General features: G+C 39.0%; 1 protein-coding gene across 15 annotated transcripts in view; it reads left to right on the top strand.

Annotated features, from left to right (window-relative positions):
• SYNE1 (spectrin repeat containing nuclear envelope protein 1) overlaps nucleotides 1–23,985 on the top strand; it is a 320,818-nt gene that overhangs the window by 228,769 nt on the left and 68,064 nt on the right. For 9 of the 15 annotated variants that reach the window (XM_087773936.1, XM_087773938.1, XM_087773946.1 and 6 more), the window contains 15 exons: nucleotides 1,037–1,210; nucleotides 3,117–3,308; nucleotides 3,902–3,949; nucleotides 7,216–7,350; nucleotides 7,968–8,074; nucleotides 9,503–9,653; nucleotides 10,191–10,325; nucleotides 10,488–10,643; nucleotides 12,453–12,662; nucleotides 14,215–14,316; nucleotides 16,142–16,261; nucleotides 18,017–18,217; nucleotides 18,901–19,074; nucleotides 19,520–19,651; nucleotides 23,210–23,406. In XM_087773936.1, the coding sequence (XP_087630062.1) occupies nucleotides 1,037–1,210; nucleotides 3,117–3,308; nucleotides 3,902–3,949; nucleotides 7,216–7,350; nucleotides 7,968–8,074; nucleotides 9,503–9,653; nucleotides 10,191–10,325; nucleotides 10,488–10,643; nucleotides 12,453–12,662; nucleotides 14,215–14,316; nucleotides 16,142–16,261; nucleotides 18,017–18,217; nucleotides 18,901–19,074; nucleotides 19,520–19,651; nucleotides 23,210–23,406 (2,234 nt within the window). The remainder of the gene's footprint in view (nucleotides 1–1,036; nucleotides 1,211–3,116; nucleotides 3,309–3,901; nucleotides 3,950–7,215; nucleotides 7,351–7,967; nucleotides 8,075–9,502; nucleotides 9,654–10,190; nucleotides 10,326–10,487; nucleotides 10,644–12,452; nucleotides 12,663–14,214; nucleotides 14,317–16,141; nucleotides 16,262–18,016; nucleotides 18,218–18,900; nucleotides 19,075–19,519; nucleotides 19,652–23,209; nucleotides 23,407–23,985) is intronic. The other 6 variants (XM_087773951.1, XM_087773941.1, XM_087773949.1 and 3 more) reach the window with 4 other exon arrangements.

The following is a 23,985-nucleotide window of genomic DNA, read 5'->3' as shown; positions in this document are numbered from 1 at the left end:
TTCCTTACTCCCCAAATCCCCTTTGCTCTCTCTAGAGCTCTGTATCTCTCTTCTACTGGGGAGCCCAGTACTGGACACAGTACTCCAGGTGCGGACTCACCAGTGTTAAGTAGAGGGGAAGGATCAACTCCCTCAGCCTGCAGCCAGCACTCCTCCTCATGCAGCCCAGGATGCCATTAGCCTTCTTTGCCACAAGGACCCATTGCTGGCTCATGTTCAACTTGGTGTCCACCAGGACCCCCAGGTCCTTTTCTGCCAAGCTGCTTTTCAGCTGGGCGGCCTCCAGCATATACTGGTGCCTGGGGTTGTTCCTCCCCAGGTGCAGGACTTTGCACTTCCCTTTGTTCAACTTCTTGAGGTTCCTGTCAGCCCATTTCTTGAGCCTGCCAGGGTCCATCTGGATGGCACCACAACCTGTGGTCAATGTCCTTCCACACCCCACGGCACAGGGATCCTCTGAGAGGCCAGACAAGGTAGACAGCTCTTCAGTCTTCTCTTTACCCACAGTGGCTACACCAAAGGCCCACCAGTACTCTGTTGGGCCCTTGAAGTACTCCTCTTGTGCCTCTCTTGAGAGACAATAAGGCTATCTAACAGCCTGCTGCTGCCAAAAAAGGCAAAGCTGCTCTCCTTCCCTGCAGCCCACTCCCAGCTCTGTATCCCCATACATCTTTCTCCATAAGCAAACAGTGCTGTGCGAGTTGAGCAAACTGAATCAATGTGGGGGAAACCCAAAGGAGAGCAGCAAGAGGAGGCAGAAAAGACCTCACCTTTAGAAGGCTGTAATAGCAGAGATCTACTGAAGGAAGTAGAAATACAGTGAGTGAACTGAAACAGAATTTCAGTCACCAGAAAAGCATGCTTATCGATTGAAAGCAATAATATTTTGTAAAGGTTGCCAACTTATGAAAGAAAGGGCTTATCATGGTTTAAAAATAATATCTAGAAGTTGTGAGAGACAGAGAGGGAAAAATTTTTAAAAGTGACTGTTGTGGTGTATTTCTTTTAAAAAGTAAAATATAATTTGTACCTCCAGGAAAAACTGAATGAGCAGCTGGAAGAACAGCGGCAAGAGCAGGCTCTTCAAAGGTACCGTTGTGAAGCTGATGAGCTTGACCACTGGCTACTCAACACCCGAGCCACACTGGACACCACTCTGGTTACTGCTGAGGAACCTATGGATATGGAAGCACAGCTGGTAGACTGTCAGGTAAAATTATCAGTCCTGTAATGTTCAGATGAACAGGATGGACATAGCTTTATCTGAATGAAGAGGAAAATATGGAAGATTAATGTTACGACCATTATTGAGTGGGATGAGCCAGCATATTAGTGGGGAAGAAGTTTCTGAACTCCTTAGCACCTCATATATGCTCAGTTAGCTTCATCAATGATTTGTGAAATAAAACATAGCCTGTTTTTAATTTCTTATTAAAGATTGCAAACAGTGCTTTAGAAAGCACATGTAAGCATAGCAGTAGGAAAACAAGATATCCTGACTGCAAGAACATGTGAAGCTCTACAACTTTCAGAGGCCATTTTGTTTTGCTTTAAAGGGCTTGTATTCACTTTACTTGCTGTTTTTCCTCCACTCAAGCTAGAGTTGTTGCACAGCTCACTTGAAAGGTATGAAAACACCTGCAGTGTACTTTCCTACTCCTTTTCCAGCTGAAGAACACACTCCCACTAGCAGTGGTGACTGGGACAGTGTTGTGTTTTCCTCAGGAGTAATGCTGACCCACATTGAAAAATAAAGTATAATCATCAGTAGTTACTATTTTTATGAATTTAATATTAATCAACCCACAATACCAAAACAACTGAGGAAAAACATTTTGCTGCAATAGGAGTAATTGCATACTTTTATTAACAAGACTTGGATCAGTCATCCCGTTTCTCTAATTAGTGGGAGTTTTCCATTTTTAAATGAGAGTTTAGAACTGTATGATCATTATAATTAAAATTACAAGGTAGACAAAAGACAGATGGACAAAAGATCCCTTTTTATATTAAAGAATGAGGATCTCAACTATTTTAGGGTAAATGGGAGTTAAGTTTCATGTAAGTCCGATGAATTAAACATCTAGTTAAATTTCCACCGGCACCACTTCATTATTGGAATTTTCAGTCTGCTCAGTCTCAAGTGTTCTTTCATCACCCATCCTTGGGAGATGTTTGTTGTTTATAGGTAAACCCTGTGAACTTAAACAAAGCAGTAATTTTTTTAATATAATCTCTCGGAAACTCAAAATTAAAAGGAACAGTTAACTTTGTGGAGAAGGTAACACTGCTGTTCTTTTGCTGGTTCTTAAAATCTTAATACAGTAAGTTTTATGTAAAGTCCTATATTTTTTCCTCTTCCTAGAGACTCTGCCTATCTTATCCTGCACACATTCCTTCGGGAGCAATATTTGTAAGTTTATACTTGATGGTTGTTCTGGAAACAAAAACATTTGATGTCAGGCTAGGTTTTTGAGCAAGAATTGTATGAGCTTTGAGTTTGGAAGATCAAAATATGCACTATGTCTGTAATACATGAATGTTAATGCAATGTCAGGAAAGTAGCTTTTGAGAATAAACATGCCAGAGATTTGTCACTTTAAGTCTCTCTTTAGACTAAAGAGGATTATACAGAAATCCTTAAGTCCATCATGCACCAATCAGAAAGAGCAAATAGTGAGAAGAGAAGCTTATCAACACAGCCAAAGCAACACATAGGAGGAGGTAGGAAGCGTTTCACTAAATGTACATGAAAGAAGAGGGAAGAAGTAACTCTAGCTGCATGCTCTGTTTCTTGTCATTATGGATGTCAGTCTAGCATCTTAGCCACCCTTACCTTTAATGTGCAATAAAGAGCATCTCCTCTACAACAAATCCTTTGTTTCAAATAACTTTTTAATTTCCTATTTTGAAAAAGGTTGCAAACAGAAATGGCAAATGCAAACATTTGCAAGCATATTCCAAAGGACTCTGAGAGGGACTGGAAAGCAAACCAATGATAATCTGACTTGCCCTTAGCTTGGCTACGGGTGAGGTAGGCCACAGGTCGTCTTGCCAGAAAGCCTGACAGATGCTGGAAAATGTATGAATTTGGTTCTTTGTTTTTGCTGCTGCAGAACATGCTGGTTGAAATAGAGCAGAAGGTGGTAGCCTTGTCAGAGTTGTCTGTGCACAACGAAAACTTGCTTATGGAGGGGAAGGCTCACACCAAGGACGAGGCAGAGCAGCTGGCTGTGAAGCTCAGGACGCTGAAGGGCAGCCTTCTGGAGCTGCAGAGAGTGCTCTATGACAAACAGATCAACATACAGGTAAGTGGCTCTTTCCAACTGGCTTCACGGTGGGCAGGAGGTTGGGAGATTTCATAGCAATTTTATGCAACTGGGAAAAGGAGTAAAAATACTGATTTAGTTTGAGCTGTTCATCTTTAGTTAGTAAATGGAATTACACTCCAAAATGAAGAACTGCGTAGCAAGCTTTAGCTTGTCATTTTCAAGTTAACAGCGCCTCTTCATGGCGAAACTATCCTAACCTCACTGGCTTCACTGAAAGGACAATAATAAAGTAGATAATTAGCTTCGTCTGGATGTACGCTATTCCTGTTCCCAGTCCCTTTAGATTGCATGTGCTCTGGAGCAGGATCTCTCCCCCAACAAAAGAGCAATCCTAAATACATGCTTTCCTCCATACAGCGTGCGCAATGCAATGAACAGGTAACATCAAGATAATGAAACAATTTTAAATATGGCTAATACTTAGAGGCGTCATTACACTAAACAAAATATTATATAAACAAAGATGCATTTAACCTCAGTGTTGTCCTAGGTTTCTGTTCCTAGCAGCATTGGTCTGCTTATTGCCACTAGTTCATTTTATTTAACAGTTGTTTTTGGTCATTCTTTAGGTTAAACTAGCATGTGGAGAATCGAATACATACAAGAAGACCAACCATGTAATGTGACTGACTGGGTTGGAATTTGCTTGCCCTGCTGTGACTCCCTCCCCTGCCTTTTGTTTTACTTCTTTTCTGGGCTTTGCTGTGCAATTTAAACATGATAAGCTTCAAAGATTTCTAGCTTGTAATGCAGATTAAAGTCTACTGAGAGGTTAGCTTGAAAAGTCACTTGACCTACTAAGAACTATTTTTAGTCCAAAGCAACTGGATAACTATAAAACTTAACATAGCTTCACAAAAAAACCTCCAACAAACAAACACAAAAAAAAAAAAAGGAAAAAAAACAGGTATTTATTCTTGTTGCCTCTAAGATGAAGTAACTTTAATGTTATTCTTGTATATTAAACCTCATGATTAGGCAAATGAAAAGCATTATCAACAGCATGTAGGCATATAATACTATATTCTGATATATTACTTTTGAAGTGAAAAAGCATCACAGACTTTGTTGTTTCATTTTAAAATGTGCATGCTGTGATTTAGTTTACTTAAACTTTTAAAACAGAATTTTGCAATGCTTTTCTAATATCAAAAATAACAACAAAATTATTTTCAGACGTAGAATATGAATCATTTAAGATGCTACATGAATGCAAGACTTAAATTTCTTTATAAATAGCAAACTTTTTTGGACTTCACTTCTGGATCGTGGAAGAAAATAAGTGTAGGCGGTATAGCATCTTCAAATTTTCATTGAGCAATTTTTTTCAAATGAGAAATTCTATAATGTCTTTTTCCAAACAATCAGGCATAAATTTCTTTTGGACTGAGGCTCAGAGCATTAGATGCCCAAAAATGCACTAACTCTATCTTCTGCCGTTATTAACCCTGAGAAACATTACATGCTAACAGCACTGTTGCTCATGCATGTAAGAAACTCAGACTTATACATGTCTCTAGATGTACTGATAACCTTGTAATTCCAGACTACATTGATTCCAAATGTAGCATTTTTCAAGCATTTTGAAAGATATACAAAACGTTGCCTTTTTACCGTTATCTACTAACTTCTGTGACTTAGGAGCAATAAAAATAAATAGAATCCTTATAAAACAAAGAAGTAGAATGGATTCTGCAGTTAAAAAAACAAACAAACAAACAAACAAACAAACAAACAAAAAAGTGTTTCTTTACTTTTTATTACAAAGTATGTGTGTGGGAGGGATGACTTCAGTTCCACAAGGCAAATATGCCTGATATAAGTTTGTACAATTCTGCACTCCTTTGAGAGATCAATTTTATCACCATTTTCTTCAGGGATTTTCCAATTTTTTCTGTGCTGGAGTGGATAGTCCCCAGGAATGACAGCTTCAAGCATTTATTTCCCTGGCTATTTAAAGGAAATGTAATACAGTTCTTCCAGAGAGAATTCAGATGAAAATGCAAATGTGTTTTTCAAATTCATATTCTTTGATTTGAGAGCAATAAAATCTGGTTCACAAATAATTTTGATCCAAAAAGTACGCAAAATAGCATATTTGCAAAAGCTCATTGCATCCATAAATGCCACAATCCCTTTTACATTCTTTGCTATTGCAGGAACTGTGGGACTACTAGTTATTTGTCTTAGTATAACTCCAAAATTGTAGTTTCTCAACCCTCTTCCCAGAGAAGAGGAGACTCAAAAATCTAACTGAAATCAGACTGCCCGAATGCAATGAAGAACTAGATACTATTCTCTAAAGGAATTTACAAGTTGAACAGCTGTTGTCCCTCAAGCATATAAAATGAAGCAGATTTTTTTTTTTATGATTTACAGAAAGACTGTCTTTTTTCTCATTCTTAATAGAGAAATTAAAGTTCTAGACCCTCTTTATCCCTCACATAATAGTTTCTTTGCCTAATCTGATATTCTGTAATGACATTGTTCACACTCCAACCATGTCAGCTCTTCTAGAAACTTGTTCCTATAAAGTAAAATATTACAGTTTACCTGCAAACTGAATCCTTGATGAAACAAAGCTATTTCATAGAGCAAGGACTAATGGTTCTTTCCAGCTCTAGATACCTGCTTGCTTGTTTTGCTCGTTTTGCTTCTCTTACGGTTTATATCCTCTAACACTAATCAGTCCTTTCAACTCCAGTATACTCATCATCCCCCAAAACTGAAATCTTACACCTAACTTCCACTATTTAGCAAAACTCTGCTGTTTCAGTGCCTGAAGCCAAGGTGCAAAGTGGAATGTGTTTTCATTTTGGAGAGCCTGCTGTAAAGTCTGAACCATTTGATGTTCTTCCTCTATTTAGAATAAGAGTTGAATCATGGGCAAAATCTGAATCCTACAAAAATGAGGTATATAAACAAAATGGGAGAGGAACTAATCCCCAGCTTTAGCTCTTGAAGCTTAAAAAAAAAAAGTGCAAACTCTACAGTCATTGTGTGCATGCAAGTAACATTAAATAAGTCCAGAGAGGTGTGTAGATCTAAGTAGCCAGACCTAAACAAGTCTGTTTTTAACATTAGACCTGGTGTGTTAAAATCCCTGCATTTTAATACTGTGACCACTAAAATAATTTAAATTTACAGCCAACATGGATTTCAGAAGTCGAGAAGTTGATAAAGCAGTGTTTGGAACTATTAAGGCATTTGCTCTTTTTTGCTTTGCTTGCGCAGAAGGCCCGTTTAATCACTAATGTTGGAAAAACATACTGATAGGAGTATGAAGTGAAGGGACTGTTGCTTTTGCTGTTCTATTATAACATTCTGGGGTTTGGTCTCTCTTACTGTCTTTACTGTTCATATCATATAATCTGCTGTTAACTGACTGTGTTTCTGCCAACCACAAATAGATTTATGTACTTACTGATAAATAAATTTTGACCAGAATGACAACTAGTATTCTCTCATTTTCAGTTAGACAAAAAATTGACTTTAATTAGACTAAAAACCTGGCAAAGTCAATCCATTGATTCCCTGCATTGCCAGTTAGAGCTGCACCCTCCATTACAGACCAACGCTGTTTTTTAGGAGAAGCAGAACAGTCTTCAGAAACACATCAGTCCATGGGTTCTGATCCCTCGTGTCTTATTCTGCTAAGTGCAGCGGTGCATGTTTATTTTTACATTTTTATGGATGCTTTCTTGCTAGTAACCAATGACCAGTAGAAGTCAGAAATCTAGTCATTACTCACTTCAAAATTTATGTAAGCCAGCAGCTTGAGAGGTGGAAGGTGGCATGTGGTTTTGAGTTGATGAGCTGGACCTGCCAGCTCTCTAGCAATATAAATACAAGAGAGTTTGTAAAATATTTATTTCTCTTAAAGCAGGGATCATTACAAGAAAAGGAGGAGAGTGATCTGGACTTTGTTTCCTCACAAAGCCCCAGTGTCCAAGAATGGCTGGCGCAAGCAAGAACTACTCGTTCACAGCAGCAGCAGAGCACTCTGCAGCAACAGAAAGTTGGTGTTTTGGATTTATTTTACTCCCATCTTTAGATTGTGCTTAACATTATAGCTGAGCCACTCTTGTTAATATTTCCACTGAAATCTTCATTTTTACACTGTTTCCTAGTCAGTGCTCTTGTAATGATGCATCTGAGCTCACTATTTTATATCTGTAACAGCCAGGCAGACTAGACTTCCTAGATGACCACGGTCAACTCACTTAATCACTCTATACTTGCATTGTCCATTAGTAAAATTAAATTGAATTAACCCTTAAAGTTACTGTAAGGAGATGACAGTATTTGTTCAAAATGGTAATCAGCATTGTCTTTATAGAAGCAAAGATACACACATTGCAAGGTATATTGTGTTGCCTGATACACAGACATCCTCACTAGGTCAGGTTCCAGAAACTGCATTGCATTAGTCAGTTAGTTCAACAATCCAGTTTATATACCAAATATTTCTGTGTCCCTGGGTGGAGATTTTGTACTGCTTTTGGTGCTCAAGCAAGCCATATCAGAAATAGCTCATCTATCTTTGCATGACAGGTATGCAATGTAGACATGTCCTTCCAAGGCAAAAACAATCTGTTTGAGGTTTGTTTTGGTTTTTGTAACTTGCTATGCTAGGAGCTGGAACAAGAGCTAGAAGAGCAGAAGAATCTGCTTCGGTCAGTAGCATGCCGTGGAGAAGAAATCCTAACACAGCAAGGTGCTCCAGAAGGCCTATGTATAAGGTGTGCTTTCATGTGTTCTTCTGCAAAGTAAATTTCTATGACTCTGTGCTTTGTCATCCTTATGTTTACACCCCTCTTCTGCACATTATCCACTAATTTTTGTTTTATCAATTTTATACAGCACCTAGGATACTGGAGTCCTGGTTTATAATTCAGGAGTCTGATAATACAGTTACACAAGCTGTTTTGTGCTAATAGATCACCTTTAGCATTTAGAAATTACTTTTATTCTTATTATCAAGCATCACACTAAAGTTACAAATGAGTAGGATTCATTAGACAAGCAGTGGATCGGTTACTATAGCTCTATGGTCCAGCATTGGTGTGTGAATCATAGCTGATCTCTAAAACATTGTAGTCTGCCATTGTAACCAGATCTTCCCAGATGAAATACTCATTGCTTAATTTTATTTTTGCTGCAGTAGTGAATATTTTTCTTTTTGAAGCCTCGTATATTTCAAATTTCATCTCTGGTCTATATTTTCTTGCACATTTGTCCATTTTGGGGAAGCAGATGTCTATAAAAGCCTCGGTTCTGGCTGGGAGAGACTTCTGCCCTAGCAAAGGCAGAAGAAAATAACTGTCTACTGCTGATGCGGACCTTGAGGGAGACAGAAGGGCCAGGTCTTGGGAAGAGGAAACCAGGGTGAACATTATCAGCTTGAGAATCAAGGAGCAGGCAATCCTTCATTTAAAATACTTCACTGATGTATCTCAGTAGTAGTGAGCACCTTTGTGGCTTTTTCAGCATGCCAAAGTCTAGAACATGAAGGTAGTTCATGAGGCAGCAGAACCATAAGGAATGTAAGCTGTACTCCAGTAAGTTGTTTTCCTCAGCATTTGTGTTAATTCAATGCGTTTTTTTATTATAATATCAGAAAGTACTTAACTTATCTCCTTCTTTTTGAGTCTTCTTTCTGTCACAACATGTTATACTATAGAAACAAACAAAAAAAAATCAAACAGAAAATTCTGAACTTCATTCACTGTTTACCAAAGCTAAACTCATATGCTTGTCCTGCATTAAAATATCAGGGTATATCTGGCATTTTGAGAGTGGAGGTGAGGAAGAGGCCAGACAAAATATTTTTATTCATTTCATGCTTTGAAGTAAAGCTTGTTTAAAGGTTACATTTCAATGTAGTATATATTCAGTCTGGTTTGGGTGTTCTTACTTAGTATGGGTACTTGCAAGTCTAAACAGTTTCTTCGAAAGTACATTTTATCCCATCAGTCAAGAACTTCCTGCAGTTACAAACCAGCATTTGTCTTACTATCTGAAAAAAAAAAAAAAAACCAAAACAAAACAAGTAAAACTTTAAAAAGTAGCAATTTAAATGTAGAATTTCCTAATTGAAAGAGGAAACAAACACCTTATGATGTTATAACTTTTGTATTTGTTAAACCTTTATGCATCTTGCCATTCAGTGAGAAGCCTGATACACTCTCTGAGGAATTAGGCTTGGAAGGTGAGAAGCCATCACCTGAAGAACAGATGAAGATGAAATGGGAAAGCCTGAACCAGGAATTCAATACCAAGCAGAGACTGCTCCAGAAAGCTTTAGAACAAGAACAGCTGGTAGCTATTTTTAATTTCTCTTTGCGTTTTCTCTATGAAAGCAGTTGTCACCACACGAGGTACAGTATGTGCATAGCAGATGTATTAAGGTGATGTAGTTAATGCGAAGAATATGGAACAATTTATTTTTGTGACATCTTTAAAAACTATTAAATCAACTAAATTGGGAACAGTCCAAGATCTATATTAGCGTACATCCTACATTTTCTTTTTAATAGATCCAGGCCCACTCTTCTTTATATAATACTACATTAAAATCAGCTTCCAAAGTTCTAAATATGTTGTATTCATTTCACAGTAATTAATTAATTTTTTGGTAAAAACAAGTCATTGCTAATTCTGGCCACACATATTTATTCTGCACTTCTAGTGAACCTCCTGTTGAGCAATCTTTTGTTCAAAATATTAATGACAGAACAGTTGTGGGAGGGCCATGAGCATTATTTGGTGATATCCTCAGTCAGCAGTAGAATCTGTATAGCTGAATTTTGTGCCCTATATATGTGGCAAAAGCACTAATTAGTACTTCTCTCTCAGCAGCTTTATAGCAGACCAAACAGACTGCTACCTGGGATGCCTTTGTATAAGGAGGAAGGACAGAATGAGGATAAATCCTCAGTGTCACCAGTATTGGTTGAATTGAATCAGGCCTTTGAAGATATGTCATCTGAGGTAACATTTCAATTGTCTTTACGTCTGTCTTCCAGCAGAGCCACATTTACAATGAAAACTCCTCTAGCTCCCACCTGGAAATCCATCCCTTTCCCAAATATTAGATGTTAGAAAGATTATCTTGTACTTCTGCTCCCGACTTCTCTGGTTCCTTTTGCCCAGGCTGGACGGGTGGAGGAGAGCCTGCATCTTGAACAGAAGCTGTATGATGGTGTCACAGCCACTTCCTTGTGGCTAGATGGTGTGGAAGAACAGGTCTTTGTTGCCACAGCTCTGTTGCCAGAGGAAGAAACAGAAACATACCTCTGCAAGCAAGAGGTAAGGAATCCATGAATAAGACTTCCTTTAAATTGCCAATAAGGGTGCATTTTATGTAGTGTTTAGAAAGAAAATATTAGAATCCTAGATAAGTGACATGTTGCTGTCATAATCTGTGTAATTGCAGTATTCTGCACCTGTTTAGAAGTAACTTTATTCACTGTGTAGAGGGTTGTGGTGGGTTGACCCTGGCTGGATGCCAGGTGTCCACCAAAGCCGCTCTGTCCCTCCCCCTCCTAAGCTGGACAGAGGAGAGAAAATATAACGAAAGGCTTGTGGGTTGAGGTAAGGACAGGGAGATCACTGGGCAATTACCATCACGGGCAAAACAGACAACTTGGGGAAATCAGTTTAATTTATTACCAATCAAAATCAGAGTAGGATAATGAGAAATAAAAACTAAATCTTAAAACACCTTCCTCCCACCCCTCCCTTCTTCCCAGGCTCAACTTCATCCCTGATTTTCTCTGCCTCCTCCCCCCCAGCAGCACAGGGGGACAGGGAATAGGAGTTGCGATCAGTTCATCACACGTTGTCTCTGCCGCTCCTTCTTCCTCGGGAGGAGGACTCCTCACACTCTTCCCCTGCTCCAGCGTGGGGTCTCTCCCACGGGAGACAGTCCTCCATAAACCTCTCCAACATGGGTCCTTCCCACAGGCTGCAGTTCTTCATGAACTGCTCCAGCGTGGGCGCCTTCCACGGGGTGCAGTCCTTCAGGAACAGACTGCTCCAGCGTGGGTCCCTGACAGGGTCACAAGCCCTGCCAGCAAACCTGCTCCAGCCTGGGCTCCTGTCTCCATGGGTCCACAGGTCCTGCCAGGAGCCTGCTCCAGCATGGGCTCTTCACAGGATCACAGTCTCCTTCGGGCATCCACCTGCTCCGGCGTGGGGTCCTCCACGGGCTACAGGTGGATATCTACCCCACCATTAACCTCCATGGGCTGCAGGGGGACAGCCTGCCTCACCGTGGTCTTCACCGTGGGCTGCAGGGGAATCTCTGCTCCGGCGCCTGGAGCACCTCCTCCCCCTCCTTCTTCACTGACCTTGGTGTCTGCAGGGCTGTTCCTCTCACATATTCTCACTCCTCTCTCTGGCTGTAGTTGCAGAGGTTTTTTTCCCTTCTTAAATATGTTATCCCAGAGGCACTACGACCACTGCTGATGGGCTCAGCCTTGGCCAGCGGTGGGTCCGTCTTGGAGTCGGCTGGCATTGGCTCTGTCGGACATGGGGAAAGCTTCTAGCAGCATCTCACAGAAGCTACTCCTGTAGCCCACCTGCTACCAAAACCTTGCCACACAAACCCAATACAAGAATGCTGCAGAAAGCAGCACCTGACCTGAGTTTTGCCTCATCAGAAAAGAGTTAAACATAGAGTCTTTCTTCTATTTAACTTCTTTGCTAAGTATTAGCAAACACCACAGTGCTGAAATTGAAATGAAGTGAAAAAGAGGCAGGAGTGCTCTGGGGTATGAAAACAGTACAAATTCATCAACATGAAAAGGAGAGGGAGGGAGGGACGGAGAGGGATGAGGGAGGGAAAAAGACTTTTTCAGCAGCTACATGGATTTCTGCTTCACGAAGCCCTTAGTCAGGCAGGTTTATTTTGTTTCAGCACTTGTTTTCCTCAGAGCAGTCTGGGATTTTTTTATTATCAGAAATACTGTAGCTGCATAACTTTGTCTAGTGTGTGTATATTAACAATATAAAAAAGTCACTGCATCACTGCAAAATTGGCAATGATTATGGCAATATGTTTGCTGTTTTCTAGAATGTCTAATTGTCACTTTGTTTTGTTTTCTACAAAATCAGTCTCTTGCCAAAGAAATCAAAGAGATAACAGAAGAAATGGATAAGAACAAGAGTCTGTTTGCTCAGATATTTCCTGAGAATGGTGATAATAGGGATATTATAGAAGACACTTTGGATTGTCTCCTGAGAAGACTGACCTTGCTGGAGTCAGTAGTAAACCAGAAATGCCACCAGATGAAAGGAAGGCTCCAGCAAATAGTGACTTTCAAGGTATGATGCCTATCTGAAGGAGTTAACAGGGGTACATGTCAAATGAGGATATAAAGGATGTGATTCTCAAAGCAATGAGAAATTTTGGTACCAAATCAAGAGAACAAGTCTGCACAGGTTTTTACTGAAAATCAAACTTATTCTTAGGCTATGCAAAACTTGGCACCCAAATCATGATCCAAAATTTAAACTCTCTGCTAGAAGCCTTCCACAACTCATGCAATCATTGTAGAAGTGATCATTCATCCCACAATTTCTCATCCTGCTGGCATTGCAATAAATTGAAGTTGTTGACTACTGTTCTCAAAGGAGAAAAAGTAACTTTAGAGTTCCACTCTACACATTTTACAATTTCATAAATGAGAGTACACTGTTTTTATTGTGATAAAATAGAAAACATAATACTGATTCCCACCTTTCTGATCACCTTTAAGCCATCCCATTATTCTATAAGAGCTTGTATCTCAAGCTGTCTGTATTGAGCAAAGCAGAAAAAATGGAGAGAAGTGGAGAAATGTTAAGTTTCAGAAATCTTTTCAGAGTTCAGAAATTATTTCAGACTTTACTTGGTCTCTACCTTCTCTCCTATTCTTATCATATAAAGCCTCCAATATGGTTTAGTTTTAATGAAAAAACATAAATTCCAGCAAAAAAATTGGAAAATAGATGGCTGGTGTCTTTAGATTAGTATCATTGTTTCATATGTTGATGCTACAGGATTTCTTTCCAAACTCCATAACCTTTCCTCTGCAGTAGATAGGAAAAAAACAATTTCACCAGTTCTCAATGAAAGGGCTTCCTTTGCTGAAGAAAGGAGACAGGGTGATTAGAATTCTGTGCCTTATTGTTATACCAGAGATATTTAATATTTAAAAGAATTACTGCATGCAAAAAAAAAAAAATCAGAAACACACTCCTATGTAATGCTAAAAGTCTTAGAGAAATGTGCTGATTATTTTCTTTTTTACCAATATTACGAGTTTTGTTGGGATGAATGCCTGAAAAAAAAATTTGCTTGTAGCTTGGCAAAATTTTTAAGTAATATGTATGCGTCTACTCCGATAAGGTACTCTAAAAGTTGTAATGTGTAGTTAGCCCTGTAATGTGTTGAAGCCTTGTTTACTTTTTCGTTATATTTGCTCAAGTTTGTAATGAAAAAAGCTTGCCTTAAAAAGTAAAACCTAGCTTGTTTACAAGCATATGTGATTGAATAAACTAGACAAGAATAATGTATTTTTGTTAAATGAAGCTAACTGACCCTTGCTAAATAATTATCTAATTGGAAGGCAAAAGCAGAAGTGTGTTCACAGGTTATGTTTTGAATAGAAGTTGGTTTAGCTTTTTGCTCATACGTGTATTCAGTTATGGATTTTCAGCAATGTTGCATGTCTTGCATTGGATAATTATGGTGCTTCCAATGTTCAATAGTTTTTAGGCCTTAGTGCTGTTATTGTAACATTGTAATGCTTTGAACTTTTTGGAACATAAAATATTTTTCAGTTGGTTTGTGCTGTGATTGGCTGTAATTTGTGGTGGTTGTTGTCTCCTGTAGAATGATCTGAAGCTCCTGTTTACATCGGTGGCTGATAACAAATATTTAGTTCTACAGAAACTAGAAGAGGCTGTTAAGAGACCAGAAACAGAACAAATGCAGGTATTACCAAATGTCTATTACTTGGGTAGAGGGAAGGGAAGAGAGAAAGTTTCTATTCAAGGTATAACTGGATTCTAGAGAATAGCTGGTTTTTATGGGAGAATATATTTGTTCACATAAAGTGTGTGAAAATGAGTACTTCCAAGAGTGCGCTACACATATTTATAAATTAAACAAACAAACAAACAAACAAACACAAAGTGTCTTTCTAATTTCCCCAGGTGACCTAGTTATGCACATACTGGGCACTATTTGACAGAAAGAAAATTTCAATGAACCAAAAAAAGTCTAAAGTTTGGCTAAATTTTTTGGCTATTACACTTTATTAAAACCCAAAGGCACTGTCTTCTGCACTGGTTTATAGCAATATCTTGACTGTTATTCATTTTAATTTAAGGCAATAATTGTTTTTTCTTTATCAGGAATTGCCTGATAAATAAGTAATTAATATTATGAAAAAATACATCCTATTTCCTTGTTTCTGTTTTGGCAGTGAGAAAAGTAAATGAAGTACGTTAAGGGCTACTTTCTACAGATGTTTCTTGTTACCCAATAGCTACTATTGTCTGCTTCCAGCAGGTGACTGAGAGGAAGAGATTTATCCTTCAGCTAAACAGAAATGCTGGCCTTTATATATCTGATAATCAAATTTTGAAGGAATTTTAATTCATGTATGAGTAAGAGAGCTGGCAGTCCATGTCTTTCTTTCCTGTCTTCCATGATGCGAAAGACTGGTAAAAATTTAGCTCCTATATGATTAATTTAACTACCAAATAGGAAAATGACATGGTAACAAAAACAACTGAATTGATTTTTTTTCTGAACATCTACCTTGACTGATAAAACATTCAAATTTAAATGCATTGGTGTTTGTTCAAGATGTGATTGGGAAAGTAGAAATAAGACCCTTAGCCAGGTAACTTAGCTCCATGGAGTGTAAGTTTAGTGACTGTATTATGTATACTTCGCATTAACAGGAGTCAGGAGTTCTACTCACATATATAGTTTAAGCATTTGGATATGCAGTTTCCAAGAAAGGGCCTTAACAAATGACTTTAACTACAGGAGTCCACCTTGTGCTTTAAACTTTGTTATAGCTGGCATGCATTAATTCAGCAGAGACTCCTAGGTTGAAAGACCTTGTTTCTTGTAGCTTCCATTGAAAAAAGTCAAATTATCACCTGCATACACTTGTAAATACCAACCTGTGTGCTTTCAGTTGTCATTTTCCAAGTATGAAAGGGGATGTACAACTCCTTTTCCTTGACAGTAATTTTGGCCCTATCCTAGTCCTGTAAGGGAACTGTGCACAGCTCCTTGCTGTCATGCATGTCTTTTGCTGTGATGGTTATTTGCTTGGTGGTCAGATATGGCAGTGTCCTGGTTTCGGCTGAAATAGAGTTAATTGTTTTTTTTCTCCTAGTAGCTGGTATAGTGCTCTATCCCAGCTGAAATCAGGACAGACAAGAATGAGCATTAATAAAAAGAATGCTTTAAAAGAAGGTGTCTAATAGGCCTTTTGTGCCTGTACCATATAATTAAAAGCGTGGAACTTCACAGCAAAGTTTTGTATAAAATAGTGTATGATACTAAAACAGTTTGTTATTAAAAAAATAATAATGCCATAATGTCTTTAACATCAAGAAACAAGCTGGGCTCTCCCAAATTTGAATTAATGCTTTTTCTTTATAGTATCCTTTAGAATTTTAGCAGACTGAAGAACTGATTAATACTTCAGGCAGAAAACAGAAAAGAATATTACTGTATGGCAGCTACAGTACTGTTATTAAACCTTCAAACTAAATGATGTAATTTTCAAATACAGGTCATACTGCAGGCAGAAGAAGGTTTGAAGGAACTAGATACTGGAATCAATGAATTAAAGAAGCGTGTAGACAAGCTACAAATTGACCAACCTTCTGTGCAAGAGCTGTCTAAGATCCAGGTATGGTTCTTAAGTTCCATCCTAGACCTATCTGGTGATATCAAAGGTATGCTGCTTTTTATTGTTCATGAAGAAGTTTAGGAAAGCATATTTAAAAGCATTTCAGTGTGTATAAAAGATCATTTTCTACCTGATTCACGTAGTTTTTCTACTTTTGCAATTTCAAATTTTCTAGCATCTCTATTATTAGTAGTGTTAATCATAAAAACACACAAAAACATGTTTTCTTTCAGCTGTCATTGAGTCCCTATTCAAACAGATAAAGTTAAGCATGTAAACATAGATGTCTGCTGAAGGTTGAGCCCTGTTCTCGCCAGTGCCTTATGAACTGGGGTCTAGTTCCCTTTCATATCCGTCATTAAAAAAAAAAAAAGGAGGGAGGTGAAGGGGGATAGATAGCTAAGTGTGACCTGAAACTGGAAATGTTCTGCTTTTACTAGAACACCTCTCATGTTCCTGCATTCTTTCACTTAGACTTGGTTTTGAACCACCTAAGTAGTAGGACTCTTATCTTAAGGCTCTCTGAAGTAGATACATGTGGGCAATTGATCCAGAACTTCTATAAGGCTGTTGAAACTCCTTTGTGAGGAGTTTGGTGCTAAGGCAGGGAAATGCTTAAGGAAGGATCAAGGAGAAGGTTTACAACTGAATTTTACCCTTTATAATGACATAATAATAAATTGGAAGCAAAGAAAACAGCTGAAACTGAACCATAAACTTATTAAGCCGACAAAACAGTAATCTCCATTAAACATGAATGACAAAGAGTTTGTGCAAATGTGTCTTTTGCCCAGTTCTTTATCCTTTTGGTCTTAGAGCCTCCTGCTTTTTTTTTGCTGTCAGGTTATGTGTAGATATCCCCCTCCCCTTGATTTTGGTTTTTAGAAAAGCCTTCCCTTTGCATTTTTGACAGTTGTGCTTCTCACAATTGTCTCTTTAAATCTAGGAGAGTCAGCTGCAGTCAGGATGGGTACTTTGCTGTAGCACTGGATGGTCGTAGAGATATTCTTGTTTATTAATTTCTGGATGTCTTGTCTTGATCAAAAGTACGGGCTTACCCTCACAGTCAGATGTATACTCTGAGAGTACAATTCTCAAAACGAAAAGAAGAAAGTAATCTTGTTCAGGTGAAGAAAAGCATCTGTAGGTTATTCTCGCTTTTATGGTTGAGTTATACAAGATGAGTAATAGTACACGGGAACTCATGAGATTCTTCCTTTTGGCTTGTTTTGTAATTTGGCAATATGGGCACACTATGAAATACACACTGCACTTTTTCTACACTTTACTGTTCTATATATATTGCTATTTTGGGCGTGGTTTGATTTTTACTATGGGTTTTATGTATCTTGCCTGCTACCAGTAAGCTGCTGGGGCAGGAGAGGGAGACAAATCTAGCTTTGAGATGCCTATAGTCCATATCCATGATGGAGCCCATCCAACCCCCCCTGCATTATAAGAATTAAAATGTAAACAGCATCTGCAGTGTGCAGTAGCCACACAGTAGTCACAATTTTGATGACTTAAGCTCAATCACCCTACTCCTTTGCTACTTAAAGAAAGCCTTTGGGATGGTGCTTTGTTCCTGAATGCAGGCACTTGAAAGACTTGCAGGTCTTGCTTATTTTTTCTCTCTTTAAATGGCGAGTTGTTAATTTATCAATTAAGTCAGTATATCTGCACAGTCTTTTTGAGCTGGGAAAGACGTGTAAGGTGTGAAAATAAGAATCACCATTGCTACTCTTTGCCCCCAAGGATATGTATGATGAGTTGATGATGATCATTGGATCCAGACGGAGTGACCTGAATCAGAATCTGGCTCTTAAGAGACAGTATGAACGGGCTTTGCAGGACCTGGCTGACCTGTTAGAAACAGGCCAAGAAAAGATGGCTGGTGACCAGAAAATGATTGTTGCTTCTAAGGAAGAGGTTCGATCACTACTTGAGAAACATAAGGTAAGAAACTGGGGTATATTTCAGGACTAATCACAGCTGTAAGCTTTTACACAGCAAATTGCTAACCTTCTGGTCCTAAAGGTTCAGGAGCTTTTCGGAATGGTGGGCCAGTATTAAATCAAGATATATTAAAACTTATTGTATTTTAAATTGGAATTAATTAACTCTTCTGACTGAATAACTTTCAAATGCTCTGTTGAAGATGAACCCAGGTAGAGCACATTTTCTTCTGCATTCTAATAACAAGTTCCTATTCTTGTCCTGTCATGCTACATAGCAAATTCATCCACCACTCCATTTTTTTTCCAATTGAAATTTACATTTGCTAATAGCACCCACAAAATATAACAAGACTTTTCCACACTTTTTTATTAGGCAGAATTTTTTGGTGGTGTGTATCTGATTTAAGCTATTTTTGTTTATGGAATGAGAGTTGTGATAGAATTTGTGTGGAAAGGATGATCTCTTTCTTTCTTTAAAAAGGCCTTTGTCCTTTTTATATTGTGTCTTGGATTTTGTGAAATGTTGGTGGAGTGAAAAATTTACCTAATTTATGTCTACAGCTACTTGATTGTACTACTATTGTCTTAAAATGCTGCTTTAATGGTAATGAATTGAGTAACAATTGCACTTTCTCTTTTCTATTCTCTCTTTACCCTCTCCCTCACACCCAAATTTCTCAGGAATATTTTCAGGGGTTGGAATCTCACATGATCCTGACAGAAACGCTCTTTAGAAAGATGAGTAGCTTTGCCCTCTTGAAGGAAACTCAGTCACATTCAGAGCTAATGACACAAGCTTCAGCTGTGTTAAAGCTGGCTCATAAACGAGGTGTGGAGCTGGAATACATTCTAGAGGTAAGAATTTCTGTGGTCTTTTCTGTACTGCCATTGTGATCAACCACCAGGATATTCTGTAATGTTGATTTCCTGTGCTTGGACAGAATTGATGGACATCAGTCCCTTTTGCCGTACATACAATGCACTGATAGACTATGTATAATCTTTGCTATTTAACTGTTGTGACCTTCAGGTGATAGAAGTTGTGTTCCTCTAAATTTAAAAGCGCTGCTTAGCTTTAGCTGACAAGGAGAGCATGACAGCTGTATCCATGTGTTCTAACTAAAAGCTGAGCTTAACACAGAGATGGTGTCTTATTATAGGTTCACTGGACATTTGCACTGTTATTTCTGTACATTCACAACAATGCAGCTATAGGATTTCAGGCTGAGAAAGCAAGTAATAAAAATTCTAGATACCCAGATCAATATTCACAGTATACATGGATAATTTGTGCTTGCAGACCTGGATGTGTCTAGATGAAGATTACCAGGAACTTACCAGACAGCTGGAGTCTGTTGAAAGTAGCATCCCCACTGTTGGTTTGGTGGAAGAGACGGAGGACAGGCTTACAGACCGGATTACACTTTTTCAGGTTGGTGCTTTTTAGACATTCTTTATGGAAAAGTTGGATGAAAGGGACCTCTGAAAGTCATCCAGTCCAGCCTCCCACGTGAAGCAGGACAGGTGCCATGGGCTGGATCAGCTACAGTATTGGAAACGTCAAAAGATGGAGATCCCACAGCCGAGCTGGAGACCAATTGCTGTGCTGCACCACCTCCTACTGAAAAGGTTTTCTATAATACCCAATCTAAACCTTCAACTTCCAGCTTATCACCATTGTCCTTTTTATACTGTGTGGCACTACTGAGGAGCATTTACCTCTATGATCTTTTTAATTCTACTGCAAATAGTTGTAGGCCTTTGTTAGACTGGCCCTTAGCCTCCTGTTCGTCAATCTAAAACAAGCACACCTCCCTCAGCCTCTTTTTAAAGGATGTGTGCTCTAAGTCCCTAAACATTTTAATAGCTCTACAGAGAGATAGAGATAGATAATAGATAAAGATAATAGATATATTATGTTATATATTATATATAATAGATATATATTATTATTATAGTCAGGTAATAATCTAATAGACCCTGACTGCTTCCTTCTTCTTGAACTCAGCAGGAGGTGGGAGCAGGGCAGAATCAGATGCACTAGATATGGCCTCATCAGCACCATGCAGATGGGGATAATAAAATAACTTAAGTCAGTTGCTCACAGTCCTAATGTAGGCCAGTGCTGTGACATGCCTTAGTCACAATGTCTGGGTTATGGAAGATGCGAGGTTAAATACACTAGCCATTCCCTTCCTAGCCTGTACTGAGAAACAAGGTTATTCTGCTCAAGGCACAGAATTTGCACCTCTTGTTGAGCCTCCTGAGGTTTCTGCTGCCTCCAACCTCAGGTTTATCAAGGTGTCTCTGGACTAAGTCTACCATTTTTTGTGTCAACCACTCTCCCTATGTTAGTGTCATCCACAAATTTACTGAGGGAGCGCTCTCTATCATCATCCATGCCGTTAATGAAGACGTTGAAGATGTTTGGGCTCAAATATCAACAATCCCTGGAGTACTCTGCCCATTACGGTCTGCCAGCCAGACATCGAGCCTTTGATCACTGGTGTTTGAAACTGGTAATGCAGCTAGTTTTCAACCCATGTAACAGTCCATTTATCCAGCCCACATTCTCTCCGCTTCCAGAGGAGGGTCCTGTGGGAAATGGTGACAAAGGCCATACTGAAGTCAGTCTCATCCACAGAGACAGTAATTTTGTCATAATTGAAGTTGAACATGATCCAACAGTGTAGCCTGGCAGCCAAGAGGGCCAACTGTGTCCTGGGGCGCATCAAGCACTGTATTGCCAGCCAGTCGAGGGAGGTGATTGTCCTGCTCCACTCTGCACTGATGCGGCCTCATGTGGAGTGCTGTGTGCAGTTTTGGGTGCCGCAGTACAAAAAGGACACAAAGCTACTAGAGAGTGTCCAGAGGAGAGCCACGAAGATGGTGAAGGGTTTAGAGAGGAAGCCATATGAGGAGCAGCTGAAGTCACTTGGTCTGTTCAGCCTGGAGGAGACTGAGGGGAGACCTCATCGCGGTCTACAGCTTCCTCACAAAGGGAAGAGGAGGGGCAGGCACTGATCTCTTCTCCCTGGCGACAAATGATAGAACCCGAGGGAATGGCAGGAAGATATGCCAGGGGAGGTTTACATTGGATATTAGCAAAAGGTTCTTCACCCAGAGGGTGGTGGATCACTGGAACAGGCTTCCCTGGGAGGTAGTCATGGCACCAAGCCTGACAATATTCAAGAAGCTTTTAGACAACACCCTCAGATATATGGTGTGAATTTTGGGGTTGTCCTATGCAGGGACAGGAGTCGGGCTCAATGATCCTTGTGGGTCCCTTCCAACTCAGGACATTCTGTGATGATTCTATGATTCTATAAAAGGCTGTCAAGTTAGTGAATCCAAGCTGAATATTCCTGATTACCTTTTGGTCCTTTTTGTCGTTGAAAATGGATTCAAGGGGGAAGTGCTCCGTGATCTTTCCTGAGAGCAAGGTGAGGCTGAACAAGCTGCGGTTCCCCAAGTTGCCTTCCTTGTTCTGAAATGCAACAAGAACTAGTAGTTTAAATATAGGTTTTCTACCACATCCTGTTTTTTCTGTCCTCAAAATGAGAATTCTGGTCTAGTGTTTTGCCTTTGTCTCGTTATACACCAGACACTTTGGTTGCGTTTATTTTTGTTTTCTTGTTTTGTTTTACAGAAAAACGTCTGCCAAATTTTTCTTGCAAATTGGCTTCTTGTCTACTCTGAATTTGTTATGTATACTGTTCTTTTACTACACAGCTTTCTGCTTTTGCAATAGTATGAGGAGAACTTAAGCAATCTATTGTGTGTTGGTTTTATTTTGGTTTTGTTTAATGCTAGGCATTGTTTGAGTTGGTCCTGGCCCTAAATTAGATTTCCTCTTTTGTTTCTCTCATCAGTTACATAAATTAGGTTATTCAAATCCAGATTCTCGGACTCTGCTATGGCATGATTTTTAATACTTTCTTTTTCTCTCCCTGCGACAACATTTAGGTTAAAAATCCATCATAATTAATTTATGGCTATCTTGGAATTTTTTATGCTACTCTCTAGAAGTTATACATTTATTTGTGTGTATATGTTATATGTAAGTACACACAGACACACACATATATAAATATAAAAATTCTGTATCTCTGTGAAATAGAAAGTAAGAGTGATAGAAAGTTTATGTACTCACCATGAGACTGGTAGTTTTGTACATTTAATCTTCAGATCAGTTTCAGCATAACTGAAAAATGGGAATGCAAGTACATTTTGTGCTCAAGGTTAGTCAAATATACAGATATTTTAAAAATCTGTACTATTTGTGTAATGATAGCGGAATTTGGCAGGTATATTTGCCCACACATACAAATTCTTTACCCATCCACAAGTCACCATTTAAATGAAATCTGGCTCTGCTCCCAGTTGGATTCAGGCTAAGAGTATTAACAGCCTTCCCTTTTTCAGTACCTTTTTGCTTTCTTTTGCCGTAACAATTGGCTTCTGTGTACAGGGGTTGCGGGGGGGACGGTAATCTTTTCTTTTGTAGCCATGGATAGCAGGAGGGTAGATCAGTAAAAAGAAGAGTTAAATGACCAGAGAGCTGAAGATAGGCATTGAAAGGGCTGAAGTGTGGCCACTGTTAATAATTTGATATTGGACACCTTTAACTTTCATTGCAGTAGTTTTCAGTAGATGGTAGATTAAGTTCTGACATTTTAATCAATTTATCTCAGAAATGGTGTTGCCTCATGAAGATTCTCTTGAAGTTGTTCTTTTCAAGTGTAAAATGTCTACACCAAGGAGGACTTCATCATAAGGAGCTGTCAATAGACATATTGAAGTGAGGCGTTTTGTGACAGCACGTTCAGATTTTGAGCAGGTTACTAGAGCTGGAGCAGAGGGAAAAAAATGTGATGTGCCGTGGTGACACTGGTTATCCTACAAAATGCAATAAAAGAAAACTAAATGTTGAGAAAGTGTGGTAGCAGAGACCTGCAGAGCTATCTAACCGTCTCCTCTGTCATTACAGCATCTGAGAGCTGACCTGACTGAATACCAACCTAAATTATATCAAGTGCTAGATGATGGGAAAAGGCTCCTCTTTTCTGTTAGCTGCTCAGATCTTGAAAGTCAACTGAACCAACTTGGAGAACGCTGGTTAAGTAACACCAGCAAGGTTACCAAGGAGCTTCACAGGCTGGAGACAATACTGAAGCACTGGACAAGGTAATGCTGATGTAATGGACAGTATAAACTTCTTCACCTGTGCTGTTCAGGTCAAAGTCATTCTGAACCCAGAACTATTAGATTCATCATTTAAAAGAAAGTACTTTGAGATGTATGTGATAGTTTGACTGCTCTATAATATCCTACTGCTGTTCCATACAAGTGCTATCGTACTCTCTCATTTGCAATAAAACATGTACCAGATAACAGCCGGTGGGAGCAAGTCAGAAGATATCTTATTTAGATAACTAAGTTAGAAGCCCCATGTCCATACAGGTTGATGAGAAAGGGCATGTGCTTTGCTAAGTAGCATGAGTGGCCTCAGCATGTTCTGGTAGGGGCATTGCCACTGCTGGGTTCTTGTGGATCTCTGTCATTGCATATGTGGAAGGGAGCTTTTAGCTGCCTTTAGTAATGTTCATATGCTACTTTTGAAATGAATTCTCTAAGTGATATAAGCTTTGTCTATTGTTCATCATATCCCTGGCTCATTGGCTCAGTAGCCTTTCAAGAGAGACACATAAAGGGATTGTATGTATACAGGTTATGTGGAGACACTCTCATTCTGACATCTCATTA

This window comes from Nipponia nippon, unplaced genomic scaffold (genome assembly GCF_047370975.1).
Source record: "Nipponia nippon isolate SJK-2023a ecotype South Korea unplaced genomic scaffold, ASM4737097v1 scaffold_4, whole genome shotgun sequence".
Lineage (NCBI taxonomy): Eukaryota > Metazoa > Chordata > Aves > Pelecaniformes > Threskiornithidae > Nipponia > Nipponia nippon.
Note: the sequence above shows the minus strand (reverse complement) of the source record. Positions and strands in the feature narration are given on the sequence as shown.